Source organism: Gallus gallus, chromosome 1 (genome assembly GCF_016699485.2).
Source record: "Gallus gallus isolate bGalGal1 chromosome 1, bGalGal1.mat.broiler.GRCg7b, whole genome shotgun sequence".
In the NCBI taxonomy this organism is placed as follows: domain Eukaryota; kingdom Metazoa; phylum Chordata; class Aves; order Galliformes; family Phasianidae; genus Gallus; species Gallus gallus.
Genome location: NC_052532.1, coordinates 118,179,155 through 118,194,783, shown reverse-complemented (window position 1 = coordinate 118,194,783; position 15,629 = coordinate 118,179,155). Strand labels below are relative to the sequence as shown.

At 45.0% G+C, this 15,629-nt stretch overlaps 1 protein-coding gene across 7 annotated transcripts in view; it reads right to left on the bottom strand.

The window, feature by feature from the left end:
• Positions 1–3,098: 3,098 nt before the first annotated feature.
• PCYT1B (phosphate cytidylyltransferase 1, choline, beta) overlaps positions 3,099–15,629 on the bottom strand; it is a 43,581-nt gene continuing 31,050 nt past the window's right edge. For 2 of the 7 annotated variants that reach the window (XM_040669822.2, XM_015302682.4), the window contains exons 6-8: positions 13,760–13,968; positions 11,544–11,732; positions 3,099–5,727 (exon numbers count right to left, since the gene is read on the bottom strand). In XM_040669822.2, coding sequence (XP_040525756.1) covers positions 5,521–5,727; positions 11,544–11,732; positions 13,760–13,968 — 605 coding nt within the window. In that variant the 3' untranslated portion in view covers positions 3,099–5,520. Of the gene's footprint in view, positions 5,728–6,313; positions 6,636–11,543; positions 11,733–13,759; positions 13,969–15,629 lie in introns of those variants that run through there. The other 5 variants (XM_040669846.2, XM_015302696.4, XM_040669866.2 and 2 more) reach the window with 3 other exon arrangements.

The following is a 15,629-nucleotide window of genomic DNA, read 5'->3' as shown; positions in this document are numbered from 1 at the left end:
CATGATGACATCTTTAAGGGACTGATTCAGAATCGCACGCTGTGGAGCTCTTCTCATGGTTGGACAGCACAGGGTGAGCCTCAGCCTTTTAGTGGGCACTTAAAGCTGGGAGCCTAAAATCTGCCTGCAAGTTGGGAATGTTGTCTGTCTTTTGTTCCTGTAAAATCACATCTTGGCTTTGAATGATTCTTTTCAAAGGAGGCTTTGGTTTTCTTTCTAAAGCTTTGCCATGTCAGTGAATCTTGTGGTACAAATTCTTGGTTTTGGAAAGGATAGAATCACATGCTGATACAGCTGAACTACAGTCCTTGGTTTTGCCACTGTGCCAAGAACTCTGCATCAAATATTTACAAGGACAGCATTGCTGTAGAAAATAAAATGGACGCTTCATTGGAGCAGTAATCTGAAATGTAAGATGTTTCTTGTGAATTGTGAATCTGAAGGTGCATCTCCCTGCAGAATGATGGCAATGCAGACATACCACAACATGGAAGATGTCGCCGTGACCATTTTCTCTAAACCAGAAATGATTGTCAGTCAGTTGCTTTTACAGATACTTGTTTTATTCTACTCCTTTTCCCATACAGACAGGCTTCTCAAGTTCTATAGTTCGGGAATGCAGGATAGGGGAAGGTGAGGGGTTGCAGGTAAGAATGTGTACCCTAAAGTATTGGGGGATAAAACTTCATTTTTCCTCTTGTAGTCTGAGCTCAGAAAATTGAGTAACTCCTGTTGTAGTCTCTCCTTAGCAAGCATTCATTGCTCCTTTCTTAGAACATGGAGGTAAGATAAGCATCAGGCCTCTTTCTGAGAAAGCGCTGCTTTGAACATCTGCCCCAAATGGTAGGGCTGTAGTGGAGCCCCGCATTCTCCTTTTCCATTTTTCTGGAGGGGAATCCAGAAGCAGTTGTAATTTGAGGACGCTGAATTGTGTTAATTTCTACCTTGAGCGTATTTGGTGTGTGAGAACATCACCGTTTGAAAATGGGAAATAGTATTTTAAAAAGAGTTTTATGTTCTCCAAATGATTTTTATTTTGGAGGGAATGCAGGTTCATAAGCAGAAAAGGTGTTAGGACTGTAAAGCAAAGGAGCAGAATTAAGGAGCTGGGTACCATCTGCATGGTAAATACATCTGGACCTTTACTACACAACTGGTGAGGCTGTTGTGTCCTCTGCTCTCATTGCTTTATTCTGTGGAGGGCTTTCCTCCTTTTGGCTCTGCAGCCCTCACTGATCAAGACTACTGATCAAGTCTTTGTCATTTACTGAGTGAGCAACTGACAGGTTTGTTAGACCAATGCTAGTAACTAAAGGAGTGTAAGGCCTGCAGCCTCAGGCACCTCTATTCTACAGTGTGGGATGTTTGCTACAGTGTTCAGTGCTATGGATTGCCTCTTCCACTTGTCCCCACTTCTCGAACTCCTTGGTTTCCTGACAAGCAACAGAGCAAGGGGAGTGATAGTAGATTTCCTAAGCCCTGTTGTTGGATTGGTCTGTGTGTGCACAACAGCGGTTTATCATCACACATTTTCTGTGAAGCACGTGAGCACCTCTTTTTCCTGCTATGTAAATCTCCCTGAAACTGAAATGTATGGGCTGTTCTTGGCGCTTGGAATGTCTGTTATGAAACTGTACTCTGGGCTTCCACCTGGAAACTGTTCCATTGCTGTTAAGATTTATAAGCACTTGTAACTCTTTCAAGAAAATCTTAATGCTCCTGTGGTGTCTATCGAAGTGCTGCTGGGTTTCAAAGCCACTTCTCTGTAAATTCACCTTTCCCAAGTGGGCAATGTCTTTGCAGTTCAATTACCTTGTTTTACTCATAAATGTTGTTTGTTGGTGGGAAACGTGATTGGAAAATGATAGAATAGGCTTAAAAATTCCAGAATTTGCTGTTGGGGCCATAATTCAACGTAACAAGGCTGGGTTTGGAGTCTGAAATACATGAGAGGTGTCAGTTGTGCATGCAGCCTGGTTAATGCCTTCATGTGGGATTTTCCCTTTGAGTGTCCTGCCTTCATATGCTTACACACAGGGATAGAGGGTTGTCTTCCTCAGTAGTCTGGCTGGATGCAGTTTAGGAAAATTCTTACCGCATTTGGGAATAATGGTTAATATGCACACGATATAATCTGGTTTTAAAATGTTTGTCTTCCTTGAGTATTGTGAGCTAAATAACCTTACATGAGTGATCTCAGACTATGATATTTCATGCTTAAATGACAGGGATTTAAAAGTAAGTGAATCCTTGAGGTGTTACATGAGAGCTGGAACAGGGGCTCTCTGCCATGTACTACAGAAAACAATTTCTGCTGCTTCGTATTTCAGAAGCTCCTGCCGGGTTTATCTGAACTCATATGGATGTTCAGTGGAGACCTTCCTCTGGGGATGTCTTCTGTCTCCCAAGCGCTGCAGGGTACCATGCAAAGCTGCCCCACATCCATCTTTAGCAACAAAGTTCGCGTTGCCAGGGGGTGTTTTGGTGGGGGCCTTTCAACAGTTCTCTGCTGTGCTGAGCAACTTTGAAGTTTGGACTTATTTTGTAATTAAATGTCTCAGCTGGGAAGTCCTATCGCCTTGTCTGCTGCTTCACCTGCTCTTTGCCTAAGGCAGAACTGTCAGAGGAAAACAAAGTAACAAACACAAAACAAATTTCTGCAGCTGCTGCAGTACCAGTAACTATTTCCCTTTTATCTTTCCTGTAAGAAGTTGGCAAGGCAGAATGTGCAGGGTCAGACTGACCGAGATGCAGGAGAAGAGCTAAATGCACGGAGCGCTGTCAGGGGCTGTGTTCTGTGGCTCATGTTTGCTGCTGCAGTTTTACAGGAACCTGGTGCACCTGTGAGCTGTCCTGGCACACACAGCACCACAGCTGCTGATGGGGGAGAATGTGAGAGGGGTTCCTAAGAGCAGCACTAGGAACTCAAGCTGCAGATGTTGGGCAGGTCAGAGAGGCTGCTCAGGGGGCATTTGTGGGGTGTGAAGTGTGGGGGTACAAAGGATGGAGGTGACAAGTGCTGTGCTGTCAGTGGGGTTGTGCCAGGAGTTGTGTTGGTGCGCCCCAACATGCTATAAAATGAAGGTGAGAGGCAGAAATCTCTGTTGTACACTGTTTATTTTTCATGTGGAGCTTGGCCAATAAATAGGACTGAATTAAAGCAACACTCATGAAAAATAAAAGCCAACCATGACTCAGAAGTGCAAAATTGCCTTCCACGTGTCCAAAGACAATGAGGTTCTGGTTTGCTGGAGATAGCATTATGGATATTGGTGTCTGTACCAGCAGGGGAAAGGCTTCAGCTTATTGATGTTCTCCTATGTGGGAAAAGGATGCCTGGTACAGGATATGGCTTTGTCACTGGGTCGCCACCTGGGACCGAGAAAGAGCTTCTGCCAGGCAGAGGTCGCTCTGAGTTTCTCTCCAGCCCCATCTACACGTCATGGATGGTGTTTTCCAACTGAACCACTGACCGATGGCTGTTGAATAGGGAGCGTTATGAAATTAAAACGAACAGTAAAACTCAAGAAAAACCTGCCCACCTCCATTGTGTTTGGACATGGCTCGTTGTATGAACAGCACCAGTAGCGAGTGGACAGTTCCCAGGGTGGAGGAGTGGTTTGTGATGGGAAGACTTAAACTTGCAAAGGATCAGAAAAACTAACGAGTGCATCCCAGGTATGAAATTACAGTAACAGGTTGCCTAAGGCTGAGAAAGGTCTCAATTGCATCATCCCACCAGGTGTGCAGCTGAGCTCACTGTGGCTCTTCTCATGCACTTCCTCACGAAAGCGGCATTCGTACTGTTCCCTGCTTGCCTCTTTTTGCAGCTCTGTGACAGAGGAGCCAGCTGGGCTCCAGAAGGCAATGTACGCCTCGGTAGTTACTGGGTCCTGTGGTAGTCAGGGTTGTTTGGCAAAGCATTCCCCAAGACGCATCATAGAATCATTAAGATCGGAAAAGACCACTAAGATCATTTAGTCCAACCATTGACCCATTCCCAAGCCCACTAACCATGTCCCTCAGTGCCACATCTCCATGGTGACTCAACCACCTCCCTGGGCAGCCTGCTCCAATGCCAGGGGACAAGTGCCAGCTGAGGGGCTGCATGGTAGAGCCAGGAGGAAGGCAGGTCAGTTATTTGCCAAGCTAGAGGCGATCAGAGTGTGCATCGTGGAGAGAAGAAAGCTTCCTTAGTGGTACTCCTGTAGTTCTGCTTGGAGACTTAAGTATGTTACAGCAAGAGAAAGAAAATCCCGGTGCCTAAGCCCACTTAGAATCACAGAATCAGAACTGTTTGAGTTGGAAGGGACCTCAAAGATCATCTAGTCCAACTTCCCTGCAAAGAACAGGGATATCAGCAGCTAGATAGGTTGCTCAGAGCCTGGGCCATCCACGTGGATAGGGCCCACCTCATATCAGCAGTCACTGGGACCTCATTGGCTGCCTGAGGGTAGCATCATTTTTTCCAGCCTCTTCTCCATATTAGGGTAGAGGAATGGCCCAGCACCCCATGCAGGGACAGCGTGTCTATGGACGCACTTGGTTCAGAGTTTCATGCGAACTAGATTAGTGGCACACAGGGACAGTAGCACTGCTGGGATAGCTGTAGGGTGATGGCTGGAAGCAGTGGGGTTTCCAGGAGGGGTTGTTCTGTTCCTGGGTAGTAGGACTCCACGTGTGTTGGTACCATTCACCAGCAGAAAATGCCAGTCCTCAGACCAGTTATTTCCCACTGCAAGAAATTCCAGCTAGGGTGGTCTTCACTTACTTTCTTGTCTCCAAAGTGCAAACCTAGGGAACAGAGGTTGTGACGTAGCTGTTCAGGCACTAGGAAAATGGAGAAAGATCTGATAAAGCTCAGGGTGTTTGTACAGCCGGAATCTTTACATATGCCCTGAACAGAGGCTTGGTCAACAAGCAACATTCAGCAGTTTGAATGTATCAAATGAATGTCCATCTGCTCAGCTGAACAACTCTCCATTTTGCTGGCATGATTCGAGGTCTGGGGTGGATTTCATTCAGAAAAGAATGGTTTATTTCCTGTTTCTGAATATATTTGCTGCAGCAGTGGTGCCCTTCCTTTGCGTGCTGGAAGAGCTCAGGGTTAGCAGGGTCCAATTTCTCCAACTGCTAGCTGCAGCTGTGTGCCCACATGCTGGGTCAGGACTGTGGAGGACTGCGGCTTCTGCCTGCCCTGCTCAGCACAGGTCCCCCCAGCAGCAGGAAGCAGCAGCATATGGACAGGAGCTCACTCGCAGGGGGATGCTATTCTGCCAGTCCCTGGCACCATGCCAGGCAAATGCTGCTGGTGCAGCCTCCAGGCACTGCGAGGGAGCGGGGATGGGATACGCTCTTCCTGAGATCTCCCTTGCTGTGCTCCAGTCTGTTTCCAACATCTCCCAGAGCACGTTCCCTGCTGTCAGAGATACCCCAGATGTTCCTCACGCTTCTCCCCATCCAGCGGTTGAGTCCATAGCTAGTTCTTCTGTCTCATGGTTAAAAAAATATATCTGTATTTTATTTTTCATCCTCGTCTCCCTCGCTCATGCTGCTGAGGGAGGCGGAGGCAGCTTTAGGAGAAGAGGGAGGGGAGGACTTGTTGAAGACCCATGGAGGGGACGGCGAGCGGGATGGCGAGCGGCCTCGTGTAGGGCTGCTGGTTGGGCTCTGCCGCGGAGAGAAAGCCTGGAGCATTCGGCCGCTTCGTTCCTGGAACATCTGCTTCTGCAAAAACAAAGCGGGAAGGTGCTCTAAGTAAGACACCAAGACGGGAAGGGTCTGTGGGCAAGAGGGGCTGCTCTGCGTCGTTCCTCACCTGGCGTTAACACAGGATAGACTTCTGCTCTGAAGCACAGCCCCTTCATCCTATATGTGCTTCACCTCTCAAGCTGTGCTCGCAATACGCTGGTTTTTGACATTACAGGATTTTCCTTTTAAGCAAGGACAGCCTTGGTATGAGAAAAGTGCGTACTGTCCTGAGTTAACCAGGGGAGCTACTGTGGGCTCACTTTAGGCGTGACAGTCATGCCGTCTCTCAAAGTCCCCTGCCTGACCTCCAGTTGCCCCTGGTTCCCAGGACCTCCTCTTCTTGCTGTGCTGCACAGGCACCTGCCTCCTGCTCAGCTGCCTGGCCAGCACAGGCCTTTTTCCTTGCTCCTTTCTCAAGGGCAGCAGTCCAATGCCTGCCCAATACTGTCAAGTGCTTCTCCTGGTACCTGGAGTGTGCACAACCCAAACTCTTAAAATGAGGGCAAGGGTGGGAATGTCGGAATTCAGATGTCTGTTAAAAGAGAAACACATGAAGCCTGTATATTCTGCTTTGGGCTTTATTATTGTTTGCTTGCTAAAGTTGAGTGAGAACCTGCCATAGCTGGTGGGGTGGAACAGACCAAATTTTCAGGCAAATGATCTGCTACAATAAGGCAAATGCTGCTTCTTGTTAGTGCTGCTGTGAACTTGTAGTAAGGCTCTGGGACTCGGTTACAGGTGATAGGGCTTGTACTGCGCAGCGGCTGTCGGCTTCATGCTGAATACTCAGAATCAGAGTGGCTCATTTCTCCTCTTGGAAACGGGGAGTAAGAACTCTCAGCGTTGCTTGGAGTGCCAGGAGTCAGCTCGTAGGTGATGCTTAGCTGGAATGGAAAAGCCATCCCCAGCAAAGTTAAGTCATCATTCAGGTCTGAGAGCCAAATACTTGTGTAGAGCTATGTTCTGGGTTCTAAGCATGCTGCTTAGGCTGCTGAAGGCTTTCTTAACTTGAGGTTACACTTTGTTCCTCCTCCCCTTCCCATGCCTGCTAGTTCCTCCTTTAGATGCTCTCTAATAGCTTTATGTCCTTAAATTATGGTGCCCGACACTGCAGCCAGTGCTGGAGGTGAGGCTGCACAGAGCAGAACGGGACAACCCCTCCCTTCGCCCAGTGGCAGTGCTGGGCCAGGTGCACCCCTGGGTACTGTTGGCACTGTTGGCTGCCAGGGCACACTGCTGGCTCAGATTCACCTTGCCACCAGCCAGAGCCCCCAGATCCCTTTCTGCAATGCTGCTCTCCTGCCTCTCATTCTCCAGTTTGTATGCATCTCCAGAGTTGCCCCATACTAGGTGCAGAATCTGGAACTTACTGTTGTTAAGCATCTTGTGGTTGGTAATTGCCAACTGCATGTTTAATTTGTCAAGATCTCTCTGTAGGGCAACAGCTCCTCTTAATTCAGTATCACCTGCAAACTTAGTGTGCATTTGACTCCTGCATCTGGATCACTGATGAAAACATTAAAGAGAACTGGCCCTAAAGTGGAGCCGCGGGGAACCCCACTAGTGGTTGGCCGCCAGCCCCATGTAACCCCACTTGCAAAACTCTTTCAGCCTGCCCTGCGAGCCAATTGCTCACCCAGCGTGTTGGTTTGATTTAGCCTGTTTCATTCTCTCCCTGAAAACAACCCCTACCAAAAACACGGTGTTTGATATATTTCTATCCTGGCCACGAAAAACACTTTGACTCTCTTGCCCCTGCCACCTACTGGCCGTTTCAAAAAGCTCAGTAATGTGATGCTTCGTGGTGTGGTACCAGTGCTGGGGGGAACAGAAGTGGCCCAGCCTGGCTCTACCTATCCCACTTGGCAGTGGGCATTTGACTGTGCCCCAGGGCCGGAAAGGAGAATTTCACCTTCCTGCTAAGGCCCTCAGCTGAACAACAGGACATTTTCCTGGTCCCTGCTTCATCAAAGGGTTTGGTGATTGAACAGCCTGATGTGCTCACACCTTCAGCTGGGGAGGTGGGTGCCCAGACAGTCCCTACTGCCTCTCACACAAGTGCCTGAAGCACCGGGCTGACAGCTAAAACCACAGCTAGCTGCAGTAGGAGATGGCAGTGCTGTTCCTAACTCCAGGATGACTCCTCTTCCCTTGGCCTTGCTCATCCAGGGTAAGTGACACCCATACATCTTTGCAATCCTCATGTTCCTAATCTTTGCAATCCTCATGTTCCTAATGGAGGTGGTCCTCTGGTCACTGACACTGAATAAGTAAAAACAGCATTAATGACTCACATTAAACACCAGAGGGTCAGACAGGGCTGTGTGCCAGGACCTTTTGGGGAGACAGCGAAAGAATTTTCAAGCCTTGCTTCAAGCAAATTCAGATTCATCCAACAGTTTAGGGAGGTAATGCTTAGATTTGGCAAACTTACGGCTGGACAGAAGTGTTTTTCCCACTTCTGAATTTTGTACCCTGTAGTGGCATTCATACTGCTCAAGGGTGGGGTCTGTGTCAGTAGCTACATGCCATGAGAGGCTGGGCAAAAGAAATTGCATTGCCTGCATGTTGATACTTCTTTGTCTTACAAAACAGGCACCAACGAGGCATTACAGAGGACTAATGCTTTTGTGCTATTGATTTTTCTGCTGACTTTCAAGGTCCAGGCTGCAGACATATGTCATGTTCTAACACCAGCCCTGAGCTCCAGCTGCAACACGCGAGCTTCACCCAAACTTCCATGGGTACCTGTGGGGCCGCAGCCATGTCCTGGCAGGGCTGTGCCTGACTCTGCCCATGCAGCAAAGGGAAAGTGGCCCTCTGAAGGAGCGGTTCGTCCCACTGAGAGGAAGATTCATGCAGAAGTCATATACCGTAAGCTTTACTTTGTGCTAATCTAATCTGAAATGCAGCTCCATCGCTCACAGATCTCTGAAATGAGGTGAAATTAGTCCCACTGTTTTCTGTTTCCGTGGAGCTCCATGTCTACCATTAGGGGCCGCACACCAGGACGTGCTGGGGAACTCTCTCAAGCCAGAACAAAAGTTTTGTGCCACGTTAATCGTCGTCGTTTCTGACACCTCTGTGCCTCTCTCTCAAAAAATGCATACAGAGAATTGTGCAGGTGAGCAAAATTAAAAATGAGTTGCCTACAAATTTCCATTTTGAAAACTGACGTTTTGACCTTTTTCAGAAGCTGCTCTTTTTTGTGGGTTACGTGGCCCCTACTTTTAGAAAATTGATGCTGGCATAAAATGTATTATAATAACTATTTGTGAAATAATAACAGCATATTAATGGAATTCAAATTACAGATCTAGGAATCTACCACACCCGTAACGATTCCTGTACTTTTACTGTCAACATTAAAAGCAACATCTAACTAACAGTGATAGGGCAAATTAATGTTAATAACAGTTTTGACACTAATAGCAAGCTATCGTTATTTCAAAAGTCTTTCCTGCTGCAAAGCTCAAACTGATTTAAAAAAGCCACAACACCTCTCAGCTCACTGTCACTGATGCTTTTCCCACAAGAGTGCAAGAGGAGTGCACGCCTCTGGACTCTCACGGGTTTTTTCTTAGCAAAGGTCTCTGATTGCATCAGATTTCCCACTATGTGGTCTGGATGTTCACTCAGGACATGCCACAGCATCTCCCCAGAATATTTTTGCAGAGCAGCTTTTCTCCAATAAACTGAATTCTGTAAAATATTTATCATCGTATGGGTTTTAAATGTACTTATTGTGCAGTTTTGAGTTGGTAGAGCGGGGGAATGGGATCAAGGCTTCGAAATTCTCTTCCTCCCAATGCACACCCAAACGCATCTCATCTCTTGTGGATTTCATGTGATGTTTGATTTGTTGGTTGCGCTTCTTTGTTCAGCACCTATGGCCACAGGACCACACTGGGAACACTAACTTGCAAACAAAGCTCTTTTTATGTGGATGTGGTCAATGCAGGTAGACCTGGGTTCTTCATCAGAAGAGTTTATGGTTTGTACTTCCCTAAGGAAAATGATATTAGCAGGGAACAACTGGCCAACAAAGGTACATCTTAGGCTCGGACATGTGGTGTTCAGAGGGCACCTGCCTCTGCATGGGACACATGTCACTGTAAGGAGATGATAAAGATGCAGTCTATTTTCTTGAAACCTTCTTTTAGGTTTTCTCTGTTGAGCTGTAATCAGTGTGGCAAGCGATGGCAGAGGGATGGTGATGGTGAAAACTCCAGTAAAGGGCAGCTTGGTGGCACCAAGTTCTGACATGGCTGTTGTATGGGCTATTTAATTCAGTATCTTGACATGGATTTGTTTATAAACAGAAGCTCTACTATAATCCTTTCAACAGAGTGTACTATTCATAGTGGTATGTTGTTCAGTTATGGACTGATAAAAGTAGGATGAGAGAACATTGTGTGTGTTGGCTCTTTACAAATGTTCTAATGGTATCTGCATCATGCTCCTTCTAAACTGCTTTTTTTCTGGCTTGCTGCCTCTGTTGGCATTTGGTCTCAAACAGTAGGCCATAAGCAGTTAAAGCTGTGCACAATTCTCTTGCAAAAGGTTTGATTTCAAATACGGAGGGAGCTGCCTGACTGTCTGCATGCCATGGTCTCAAAATGCACCTCCGAAGCATCCTGCTGTTTTGCTGAGTATCTGTCTCGTTCTTACTCTGCTCTCCTCAGCTTACTCTGCATTGCTTGCTTCTCTCCTCTGTACTTGCAAAAACTTCCTCAAACTGAGCAAAACCTTTGCTTGGAGCTTGCAATTAAAACAGCATGTCTGAGATAACGCCAGTATTGAAGGGTTTGGCTGGGGCCTGGGCTTCCACTAGAGCACGTTTGCACAGAGAAGTTGCTGGAAAAGGACCGACTCCCAACAAGAAGGGCTAAGAAGTTCTGCATTCAAAAGAAGTTTTGTTCCTGGTTTCAAGGTAGCAATGGGAAGCATTACAAGAAGACAAGGCTTCAGAATGTTTGACAACTATCAGAACTGGAAGATGAGAGCCAGGTCTCTTCTGGGACTCCATTTTGTAACCAACTCACCACTCAGTGCAGGATTTTAGTTTGAGAAGGTGGCGCATTGGGATTTCTTCCCCAGATGATACTGTTACAGCCCCTTAACTACCCTTCCAAAGCACCAGTAGATCCTGGGTAAATGGGGTCTGAGGAGCCCACACTTTCCAAGGAGACCTACAAAAGTGCTTCAGTTTTACCTGAAAATTCACTGCAGTCAGTTAGACGGCCCAGTTCACCAGACATGTATGAGAATTTCTCAGTACTTAAAATCAGTAGTTCTTACGACTAGGAAATATCATCTACTGTTGAGTACAGAGGATGAACAGAACAATTAAATTTTTAATATTCCTGCTTCTCTCACCAACTTTAGTGTACAGCTTATCTCGGCTATCTGTGTGATCTCATTTAGTGTTTATGAGGAAAACAGACTATACTAAATCTGTTTGCTTAGTAATAAGTGGCTGTTAGGCAGCGTGACTGAATGTAGTATTGCATCCGCTATCACAGCTTACTGAACGGCAGGATATCTCACTGGTTAAAAAAAATATTATAAACATAAAAGACAGAAATTGTTGCAAAGAAGCAACAGGCATCGCAGATCATCCTGCTGCAGTATTGGCACGCATTATTGGATTCAGCAAGCAGATCCGGCATTAGCCTACTGTGCTGGCTTTCGAAGTAAATACTGCAGCAAAGGAATCTGCTCTTGAATCTGTGTTACAGAGAATAAATAAATAACAATGCTCACACTCCCTGGGATGGCAGAATACCTACCAGGGCTCCGTCGGGTCCAAACAGCTCTAAAAAGTTGCCAATAAATTCCCTGGACTTTTCTTCCCATTTCTGAATGAGGTCATGGCTCTTCTCTTCCACCTTGTTAACAAATTCTTTTGATTTTTCTTCTACGTTCTTTACTTTTTCTTTCATTTTGTCCACTTGGTTTTGAAAGCGATATTTCTTCTCCTGTTTAGAAAGTGTGGGCAGTGATTAATATACAGGGACTTGGGAAACATTATGCACTGAATGCAAAGAAGAAAAGAAAAACTCATTACTGTATCTGCTTTACATTTATATACACGTTTAATATGTCTGTAATGAAGCACAGGAAGTGCATAGTGAAAATAATGTTTTATGTTATGCACTTTGATGATGTTGTGAATCTTGTCAAGATTACAAGTGAGAAATTAACAGTTCAGACTTGGTAGAAAGCAAAAGACAAACACATCCTGCTGCTGACTTGCCAGCCTAGGTGTTGACTTGGTCCCAAGTGCCTCTATGGTCAGACTTCTGCAGAGCAGAAGGAGAATTCTATTCACCTCAGAGTCTGGCAAATACAGGAGCCTCAGACTGCCAGAAGAGAGTGCAAACTCCTATTGCTTAGTAGCCAAGAGGAAGACTGCAAAAGTGAAGATACTGTTAGAAAGCCATTACTTGACCATGCTTCTAAAACGGTCATGCTTCTTCAGGGCTTTTGTCCTGAAATGCTTCTGTGCTCCTCAAAAGTACAGCATCCAGAACTAACTAAACCTTTGGCTCTGAAAATAGAATGAAAATCCACAGCAGCACAGCACACTACTGGCTTTTAATTTCCTGTGAACTTCATTTAATTGTCCCTTGAATTTGCTTTCCAAATGCATACTGTTTAGTGCTGGGGGGCGAGGTTATTCTAGCTCATGAATCACAAGAACTGCCTTTGCAGGCTACAGGACCAAAGAAAATCGTTAAAGTCCAAAAAAGCCTAACTCACTTTGCACCTAGCAGGCAGCCTTCCATTACCTAGGAAACCAACGCTTTTTTCTCCTGGTGAAACCTCATTTTTTATTTTGAAACACAAAAAATCTCTGGTGAAAAAGTAGTATTTCTGCACTTAAATTACAATAAGCTACAATAACCAGATGTCAGAAGGGACTTCAGAGTACATGGGTTTGAGAGTGGGGGAAGCATAAGATATGTAACAGTATCTTAACCTCAGAGCAATTGAAGAATGACTTTAAGAACCCCCAAGGGGGGCCCTTACTTAATGGATACTTGCAATAGTGATTATTATGGATAAAGCAGGATTTTTAGAGGTGTAAAAGACTGAGAAGAAACACAGTGAAATATTTATGCCCAGTGTGCTGTAATTTATCTGCCAGACTTCAAGGTAAGAAACAAGTAAACAAAATCCTCAAGAAATGACACAATTCAGTCATTCATGAGGGGGCTTCCCAGCTCCAGAGGAGGAGGGGTAAGGCCCCCTATGATCTAGCCCACTCATGAGGAAGATTTCAGTAATCTAGGTTATCGAAGGCATTAAACTGGGACTTGAAACAGAAAATGAAGGGAAGTAAGCTTTCATCTCTGTCACTGTTTACCGAAGGGTAAGGTGCAGCTGAATTTTTCTGAGCGATCCTTCCAAACAGCACTCTTGCCCTACTTATGCTCTTGTGCTACGTATTCTGATTTTTGAAAATTTCACCATCATTTAAGTATTTACTTCCTAACACGCTTCCTTGTGTTTTAAAACCCATTTTAGCCTTCTCCAGTTATCTCAGGGATCGGCATTTTTGCTGTTTCTTTCTTTATTAATCTTGTCACACTGCAGAGAAAGTTTGGATATCAAAATCTTTGCTTTCTGTGCTGCCTTCTGGCAATAGGAATAAAGAAACAAGTCATTTATTGGTCAGTGTTTGAGAAGACAGCAGCTACGGGGCTGGTTTCCTTCCTAGTATGTTATTAAGTCATTTACAGCTCAAGGAGGGACAGCAGCAGCAGCTTTGTGAAATTTCACATTTACAAATGTGAAAGCCAAAAATAGAAATGAAGCTGCTCATTACTAAGAGTAATTAAAACTATCTTCAGCTTACCCATTTCTTTTAAATTAAGTTCTTCCCAGCTCTGTCTTCTCTTTTTAAAACATGAGGGGGAAGATACACTTTCTTAGCCTTTATGGCACCTTTGGGGTCCTAGAAGAGAACGTTTCAGAAGCAGACGTGGATCAGAGTACTTACATTTATAAAACTAACGTTCAGCTCTTTGGCGGTGTATCCTCGTTGGAGGTTGCGCCGGGCATACACATCGTAGTCCCGGACAATCCTTGTGATTATATCTGATGTTGAGATACCCTCAGTTCTCTGCGTTGGTACGAACATTCCTGAGCAAAGTGGGAAAAGAAAGCCAGCTGGGAAAGCACGGCAGGACCAGGCACTGCGGCAGGTAGCTGAGAAGGGACACAAAAAGCCTAACCAAAGTCAAGACACTTGCAATTCTGGCCATCTTGTTCCTAGTTCTTTCTTCTTGTTCCTTTGTGAGAGGGTGCTGGGTTGCTGTACGGTTCATTTTTCCTCAGTCTGCAGAAAGGCTAAAACTTCCCCCTGCCCAGCGTCAGTTCTGATGAAGTTACCAGACTGGCAGAGGCTCCTGAGTGAGCCCTTCGCAGGGAAGCAATTACCTTCCACTCACACTACTGAAAGACCATCTGCTGCTCTCTTGTGTATTTCTACTCTCCCCTCCATTCCCGTGTTGTGCTGTCTGACAGTCTTTGTTCTGCTAAGTTTAAAAAAACCAACCAAACAAAAACAGTCAGATAAACCACTGGCCAAAACCACAAAGCACCTTCAGGCAGATGTATGCTCTGCATTACAAAATATAGAAATACAGTGGGAACTGAGGCCACCAGGCTCTCCAGCCCCTCCTTCACATATATCTAGCCACGTAAGTGGTTGCATTATCACTCTCCCTTCTCCAACAAACAACTGGTAGTTTATTAATGCTGCATTGTTTTCTTCAATACAGCTGAGGAATGTATTTGTTTTTCACTGTTCCTCATCAAGACAGGATCACTTGACCTGTTAAAACAAGTGACAAAGGCAATAATACCAGCACACCTTGCCTTACGAGTTATTTAGTACGACAAAAAATTACTACTATCACTTATACGTAATTGCAATATTACATTGCTAATGAGAGAGACCTGAGAGTTAAGACTAGAAACAGTTTTGCAAAAAAAAAAAGATAGTGCTTTGTCTTAAAAGAGTGCTAGAGCTATTGATCAATTAATTCTCATGTTCACTTAAGAAGGCAGGCATTGCTAGCCAATTTCACAGGGTTAGAAAAACAAATGGGGAAGGAATTGAGAAGCTTAGCAGCCTCTTGTGACTAAATGATATTTGATATGTTTTCCTTATGATCTCTAATTAGTATTCTCCTCAAAGTTAGATTATTTTAATCAAGAGCAGAGAGGTTTCCCCAGTCATGCTTTTCAGGCATGCAGCAGTCACTCAGGAAAGTATTTTTGGAAGCAGTGAAACCCGCTTTAAGCCAGAAGCTTCTATAAATAGGAGCTACAAGAATTCATTAACAGAAGCCAAACTCTACCCTTGCTATACCAAATGCTGAATGGTTTTCAAGTAAGTAAGTGTTAAAAGCCACTTTGTCTTCAGCCCTTTTACCTTTAGTCACTGTTTTTGCTTTTATTTTCTTCATATATTAAACTAGTTCATGTTTTCAAACCCAGCTGTTTACAGATGGGCAGAGGTTTAGTCAGCACTCCGCTGCAGAGCTCATAGTTGTTCATGTGCCCTCTCCTCCATTGACTACATAGGGAAATAAGCAGTCCATGGAAATCTATACCAAACTTTGCATTTGCGCCTCTGTTCACTAACAACTCGGTGTGGGAAAATGGAAGTACTGAAACTAAGGAAAATGCACAAATGCTTCCACAACATTGTTCTATTTAAAACAAAATACCCTAGGGGAAATTCACTACACTGATAATGCTGTTCTGGAATGTTAGGACCATTATGTTATTAGATCTCAAAACTAAGGTAGCATTATTCCTGTTTTGCATCTAACAAAGTTCAGTAACACAAAATTGAAATC